Genomic DNA, 7,359 nt, shown 5'->3' on the forward strand with positions numbered 1-7,359 from the left:
AAAAGGTGGTAGAAAGAATAGTTGACGCAAGAATCTTTTCATTCTTTTTAAGCAAATAAAGTAGAGATTTCTGCATTTTACAAATCCGGCGAATCAAAGAGGCCCTCAATTTTTTTACTCAGGGAATCCCGAGAAAGTAGGCTGCGAGGGAGAGAAACAGAGATGAGAAGCCCATGAGACATCGAGAGAGGGTGTGTGGCTTCGTGGCCCAGGCCGGCACCCGGCACCCGACGCGGTGTGGCGGGCGAAGACAGTCATCCGCAAATGACTGGCTGAGAAGAAGATCATGGACGAGCCGCGGAGCCGGAGCCCTTTCACTCCACGCTTTTTACAGCGTACGCACGCGCACGCTCATCTTCTCGTCTCTCTCTCTAGCTCACCTGGCCGACTGGCAGCCACGTACACGGAGCCGCCGCCACCTGCCGCGACATGGCCGTCCTTCCTTTCAGGCTGCGGCTGCGCACGGCGGCCATTTCCGGCCCGAGCCCCTCGTCTTCTGTCGTCTGTCCTAGCAGGCAGCACAGAGACGGTGGCTCCTTCTCCTGCCGCGCCGCGGCGGCAGCCGGGGGACCGATCATCGTCTCCGGGGACCCGCCCACGTTCGTCTCCGCCCCCGGCCGCCGCATTGTCGCTGGTACGTATACTATCGTCTGTTCGCTTTTTTTTTTCGTTCTGAAGAAATAGACAGCTCTGTGTATTCGTTCAACGGCCAAGCGCCGAGCCATTTGCAACCGCATGCTTGTGCTTGCCAGTATCCTGCCTAATCACACATGTGCAGATGTGCTCGATCATCTCTTTGGTTAATTAATTTGGTGCCAGTAGAAAAGAAGAAGAGTAACAGTAATAGAGAGTTAGAGACCAAGTGAAATTGGCCTTTGTGTTTTGAAAATTGATTGACATTGGTTTTTCATAGTAATATGTGATCTGAACAAGTACTTTGCGTTGCAGTTGGCGACCTCCATGGTGATCTCCACCAAACGAGGGCTGCACTGGTGATGGCCGGTGTCCTGAGCACGGAATCAGATTGTCATGTATGGACAGGCGGGCAGACGGTACTGCTATGTTTACACCATATTTGAAGTTCTATTATCCGTTTCTTTTAAGATTTCCATTTCTAGGCTCTTGTTAAGGGATTGGCTAGATAGCGCTTTCTTGTAGAATAGCCTTCGTAATCTCCTTGCCAAAATGTAGGGCATCTTAGCTTTTTACCGTTTTTTAATAGACAATGGTCTTGTTAAGAATAGACAATGGTCCATTCTGAATCCTGAATTGTGGTGCTTGGTTAGACTAAAATCCTAAAGTTTGTATCTATATTTAATTCTGAATGTTCTACAACTGTTTAACCTGAACTCTAATCCACTTTTGGTTAATGATTATGCATTTTGGGGTTTCCCAAAACTATAAAATATCATAGATATAGGGAATGCTCTGAAACTATAACCCACAGAGTTCAAAACAATATGGCTTTGTGTATGCAGGAAAAATGACAATAGATAAAGATTACATTTGCATTTTTTGTTTATGACATAAATAATATTATTATTAATGAATCTTTGCAAGTTCTCATTCTATAGCAGTCCTTGCTCCCAGTAACACTTTCAAAAATTTCGAAATTCAGAGGTCCAAAACCACCGTAATGGATAAGGTTTGGGCCTTTGTTTGCCTATCTAAGGTTCCAAAAAAAACCTGCTATAGTAATTTCCTCTACCAATATGATCATTCTCCTTCCATACAAAAACGCAAGTTCTTTTGTTTTTCACTGGATAAAAATAGTCATATTTTGGGACGATGTTATGCAGGTTACTGTTTCATAGCATTTTCCTACATACAGGAAACTTCTAATATTTTTGAAAGGCAAGAAATGCAAAACATTATTAAAAATCGGACAAGAGTTCAGGTTAAACGGTTTTGGAAATGTATGGTTAATATGGACGTTTCATAGTCAGGCTTCAAGCCGAACCAAGCACTACTTTAGCATACTGTGTCTGTGTTCTCTACTGCTCTCAGGTGGAGTGTGTTTAAAATTGAACCTTTTAGACAAATGTGTGATGTGCTTCTTTTTTTTTTATTTTAGAAATGTGTGTGATGTGCTTGTGTACAGGTTCTGGTTCAAGTTGGGGATATCCTTGACCGTGGAGAAGATGAAATCGCAATACTGTCCCTGTTGAGTTCACTCAATGTGCAAGCAAAATCTCAAGGCGGTGCTGTGTTTCAGGTTTGACCATTACTTCATGTCCTTCTAAGTACTCTACAACATTGTAATACTTAAGAAAAAAAATGTTAGGTAAACGGAAATCATGAAACCATGAATGTGGAAGGCGATTTCCGGTACGTCGATCCAGGATCATTTGATGAGTGTATACGCTTCCTGGAATACTTGGAGGAATTTGATGGCGAGTGGGATGATGCTTTCCTCAACTGGGTTAATGTTTCTCAAAAGTGGAAGGAAGAATATCGGGTGTCGCCTAATGGTGACTGGCTTCCTTTGAACTTTGTCAAGGTAACAAAGCATTGACTGTCAATGAAGAATGATTGAGCTTGTTCAATTAACCACATTCGAATGTACAATGTTCATATTGTAATATGTACATTTCCAATTTTACTACATCGGTAAGTACATCCCAAATCCACAACAAAATGAAAATAAAAGAAATAACCAGCAGCATTTCATTCGATGAATAGCCTTCAAAAAATGAGTAATGATGTATTCTCATCTGCTTCTGAGACATTTCCCTCCAAATGCCAAGACAGAAAAATAAAGGGTTCGCTGCAAGAGCATCACTTTTTAAGCAAGGTGGACCATTAGCTTGCGAATTGGCACGACATCCTGTTGTCCTGAATGTCAATGACTGGATGTTTTGCCATGGTGGCCTTCTTCCCCATCATGGTGAGTCGCTCAAGAGATCGTGTGATTTGAGCTCGGCATTTACAATTCCGCTTCTAATATAAAACAGATCACCTAATATGTTCCAGTTGATATCACATATTTCTGTAAGTGTTATCTAAGATTCTAAGTCCATTTCCACTCCATAGTTGAATACGGGATCGAACGCATCAACAAGGAAGTATCGAATTGGATGCAATGTTCAAGTGAAGACATCGATGATACCGATCTCCCCTTCATAGCTACCAGAGGATATGACAGTGTAGTATGGACTCGTTTGTACTCTCAAGATTCAGTCGAAAGGACGCGGCGTTCTTGGGATGTGAGAAGATCCAACCCACTAAACATATGGTTTCATTTTTCACCATGGAAAATGTTTGCTAGTTACAGAACTGTTGTCACATGCTTAACATAATTATCATACAAATATTTTTGTTGGTTTCAGCTATCTTCTATTATCGCTGAACAAACATTGAAATCTGTTGGAGCTAAAGGAATGGTCGTCGGACACACTCCCCAGACTCGTGGAGTGAACTGGTATACATTGTTCTAAATTGGGTAAAGACAAGATACCAATATTTTCTCAAATAAGCTATAGATGACTGTCTCTTTGTTCCCAGCAAATGTGATGGTAAAGTTTGGTGTGTTGATGTGGGCATGTCTTATGGTGTACTGCATTCGAGACCAGAGGTAAATTTATTCCTTTTGGCCTAATTCATGACATCCCATGTTTTGTCCTAAGTAGTGTGCTCTTCTACAAACATTTAGTGTTTGCTACGTTAGGATTAATTTGCTAAATCCATGCTGTGGTTAATTGTTGTAGCCGCATCATATATGTACTATCTGCAGTAACATCATGATATTTTTCCAGTTTTAATGAAGAAATGACTTGATTTCTCGAAAATTTAAGCCTGTTTGAGTAGTAAAATTTAATATGTTGATGCACATAAACATGTTTTCCTTATTCTCTAATGATAAGGATTTTGGACAAAACATTTTTTGGTTTCTGATTTTCAACTCTAATGGCTAGGTCCTAGAAATAGTCAATGACAGACCAAGAGTTATAAAGGGCCAGAGGGGCTCATATGATGAGATGGAAGTGCTGGACTATTTATGATACCTCGAAATTTATGTAAGAACTCTTAAATTCATCTCTCCTCTTAATCTCCAAAACTGGGTAAATTATTCTTTGAAGAATCTGCAAAAATAGGAGTTTTCATTATTTGTTGGGACAATAATTTGTTACAGGAAACCTACAAATTTCATTTTTGTTTATTGCTTGCATGCCTGAAAAATTCATGAATGAAATAAGTACGCTATTGCAGGTATATAATAGGCAGCATTTTACTGGGAAAGATATTATACAAGACAGTTTTGGGTGGACACCCGGTTGACTAAATTCTTCAGGACATATATACATCAAAAGATACCAACCGGCTTTCCATAACGGTTAGTACATTTTCTGTTGACAAAACTGCATACCTCTTTGAACTTATGTGATTCAATCATCTAACTTCACAAACTTGAAATTACTTTTCATTCTATGCCCCTACTGAAATATAAGGTCTCCAAAAGTAGCCAATTTGAATTCGATGATTGAATCCACCATGTAAAACCTGAGTGTGTAAGTTACAATTAGCAAGAACAACTCCAGAATACATGAAAGTGATCATGCTATATCTTAAAGCAAATGCAGAAAACGGAGTGATATTTAAAGATTGATGTATTCAGCACCCAAGGTTTGGGTTTTCCTGCACCTTCGAATGCACAGGGGGGGGGGGGGGGGGGGGGGGGGGGGGGGGGGGGTAAGGGAGGGTGTGGACAACAAATATCTGAATATTTTCTTTTTCAGTGCTTTCCAGGACTGTTCACTCAGTCTTACATCGCAAAGCATCGGCTTGCTAATGAGGCAAGGGACATAATAATAAATTATGAGCAACAGCACTGTTATCATCTTCAAGTGTTCATCAAGAAGGCGAAGGACAGCCGGGCACTCATCCATAGGAATTGGAGTGAAGTTGTGTGTGCCATACGCATGGAGGAGACCACACTATGGGCATTTCGCTTTTTCTGCTTCGCCAACAACCCAGCAGGTCTTCACCTAGAATGTTACCGTCTATGATGTTGATGATGTTAAAGATTTTAGATGTCAAATGAGTACTGCTACTGTGCCACTTGTATATGTATGCTATGGTGCTATTGTGATATCCATTAATTATGCAATGGTGGTTGACCATTTGTTATGTTTGGGTATGTTTGATTGATATGAATTATGTTGTGGGTCTAGGTTCAAATTAAAATTCTGACCAATTTGCTTATTGCATGGAATAAATTATGCAAAAATTACGTTCGACACAGTCCAGAAAAACAAACCATGTGCAATGGACAACCATAACACAAATGATTGAACCAAAGTGCAGTAGACCAAATAACGCACATGTTCTACCATTAAAACATCGTGTGTGATGAACCAGCACAACACACAATTGTGCAATGACAACCATATGCGATGCACTACATTGCACACATGTTTTCTTTGTAATGAATCGTGTGGGATGGATGGATGTTCCGTTGAGCCAATTGTATGCGACTGTTCACGTCACTACAAACAATTCCTCCACGGCAAACATGTGGGACGGCGACCCCATCGCACATGATTGTCCTTCCCTCTGCAATGAACCCCCAATCACAAATCCACGCAACCACATGGTTAGTGAAATTGTGTGCGATTGGGGGGGGGGGGGGTGAACCGTGTGGGGTGATGATTTGCACTAGTGGGTAGCATGTGAGAACTAGCTATTTGATAATGATATACTTAGAATGGTAATGAAAATGCTATGATCTTTTTGTGTCGTGCGACGAAATAACTATATATGTTTGATAAGTGTCCAAATCAGATGAGAGGGAATCAATTTTTTTCCGGAAAGGAGGTTGAAATCCCCAACCTCTGCATCCAAGGATGCACACAGTCACGACGTTGTAAAACGACGGCCAGTGAATTGTAATACGACTCACTATAGGGCGAATTCGAGCTCGGTACCCGGGGATCCTCTAGAGTCGACCTGCAGGCATGCAAGCTTGACGATGTGCACTGAGCTTGCATCAACACAGACCATATAACTCGGTGGCCTCGCCAAGCCGTCCTACGGCGAGCCGAGAGCACCAACCGGTTTAGCAGACCCTCCGCATGTACCACATGCACACGCTCTAGAATCCGCCGCCGCCATCTTCTGTCATCTCATCTTCAGGAGGGATCAACACATTGACCTTGCCAGGCCCAACCGTCGTCAAGGGCACCACGCCGCCAGATAGTGCCACCACCCTGCGCGTCCATCCACACACGTCCCATCGCCGAGACTCCGTTGCACCACACCGTCGAGACTCGTCATTGTCGTTGCGGTAGATGCAAGACCGCACTACCTCTTGTCCCCTCCAGCCAGCACCTGCTCCAATATGATGCCCCCAAGAGGGAAAAGGCACCAAAGATGCCAACATCATCTGATCTAGGACACCCAGATCTAGGGTTTCCCCCAGAGTAGCCTGAGCAAGGTGACACAGACTACAACCGATGGTGCCTCAACAAGGAAACAACATCTGTCAGATTCAGGGCTCCGCAGACCTAAGAAATGTTCGAACTCTGGGGCGTGTGCGAAGAACTCAACCTCTCCAGCCAACCAATCCATCACCCCCATAGCCTAGCTCGATGAACAAGGAAGAGAAAGGACTCGACAGTTTACCCAGGTTCGGGCTACCTTGCGGTGTAAGACCCTACTCCTGTTTTGTGGTGGATTTGCCTCACGAGGGGCTGAGGATGAACTAGTACAAGGGAAGAACAACCTCGCGAGGTCTGCTCTGGTGAGTGAATGAGCTGAGGGGATCAGATCGCCCCCTCCTATGGTGGCGGCTAGCCTATACTTATAGTGGCCTTGGTCCTCTTCCCCCAAAGCGTAGGTGGGAAGGGATCCCACAGTGGCCAATTTGAAAGAAGACAAGTAGTACATCTTATCCTGAAGAAAGGTGGTCTTCGTCTGCAAAGCTTCTGGTCGTGACGCTGCGCTGGGATCGGCGATGACATCCGTCTTGCCGTCCTGGCGGTCTTGGTCTTGTTGCACGGGAATGGAAACATTTGCCTGATTCCTCGGGACCCCGCGCCTGCGCTTGCCTCCTTAGCACTAAAGAGGAAACTGTCTTCTCTGCGCCCGCTGGCGCCCTCCTGGCCTTGGTTGTCATGGCTTGCGTCACTGCAAATTCATGAGGTTGGGCGCCTGCATAGAAATTTCCGCTCCCCGGGAGCAACATGGGGAGGCCGCTCCCTCCGGAGGTCTTGGCGCCATCCGCCTCACGAGGCTTGGCCCCTTGCAAGGGGTCGTGTCTTGTCGGTGTTGTAGATGGGCCATACCAGGTCATCGATGGATCCACGCCGTGGGTCGCAGGCAGGCAAGTCTGGGTACCCTAGTTCCAAGAACGCTGACAAC

General features: G+C 44.1%; 1 protein-coding gene across 3 annotated transcripts; it reads left to right on the forward strand.

Moving 5' to 3' along the window:
- The first annotated feature begins 294 nt into the window (after positions 1-294).
- Positions 295-5,127, forward strand: LOC125517280 (shewanella-like protein phosphatase 1). Of its 3 annotated transcripts, XR_007287534.1 has the most exons (11): positions 296-634; positions 949-1,052; positions 2,102-2,215; positions 2,285-2,500; positions 2,752-2,887; positions 3,034-3,206; positions 3,330-3,421; positions 3,505-3,574; positions 3,915-4,016; positions 4,210-4,333; positions 4,737-5,127. XR_007287534.1 is itself a non-coding variant. In XM_048682462.1 (10 exons), the coding sequence occupies exons 1-9, from the start codon at positions 430-432 to the stop codon at positions 3,999-4,001; spliced, it is 1,197 nt and encodes a 398-aa protein (XP_048538419.1). In that variant the 5' UTR covers positions 295-429; the 3' UTR covers positions 4,002-4,016; positions 4,737-5,127. The 3 variants fall into 3 exon arrangements, 1 of the variants encoding a protein (XP_048538419.1); XR_007287535.1 differs by lacking the exon at positions 3,915-4,016 and having other exon boundaries at positions 295-634; XM_048682462.1 differs by lacking the exon at positions 4,210-4,333 and having other exon boundaries at positions 295-634.
- Positions 5,128-7,359: the final 2,232 nt, after the last annotated feature.

The sequence above is a fragment of the Triticum urartu genome, chromosome 6 (genome assembly GCF_003073215.2).
Source record: "Triticum urartu cultivar G1812 chromosome 6, Tu2.1, whole genome shotgun sequence".
In the NCBI taxonomy this organism is placed as follows: domain Eukaryota; kingdom Viridiplantae; phylum Streptophyta; class Magnoliopsida; order Poales; family Poaceae; genus Triticum; species Triticum urartu.

Bases quoted from the DNA above. Each gene is read 5' to 3' on its own strand.
- LOC125517280 (XM_048682462.1), top strand. From the start codon at position 430: ATGGCCGTCCTTCCTTTCAGGCTGCGGCTGCGCACGGCGGCCATTTCC. The intron at 2,216-2,284 runs GTTTGACCATTA...AAAAAATGTTAG, and splicing joins AAGGCGGTGCTGTGTTTCAG to GTAAACGGAAATCATGAAAC. The intron at 3,207-3,329 runs GTGAGAAGATCC...TGTTGGTTTCAG, and splicing joins GGACGCGGCGTTCTTGGGAT to CTATCTTCTATTATCGCTGA.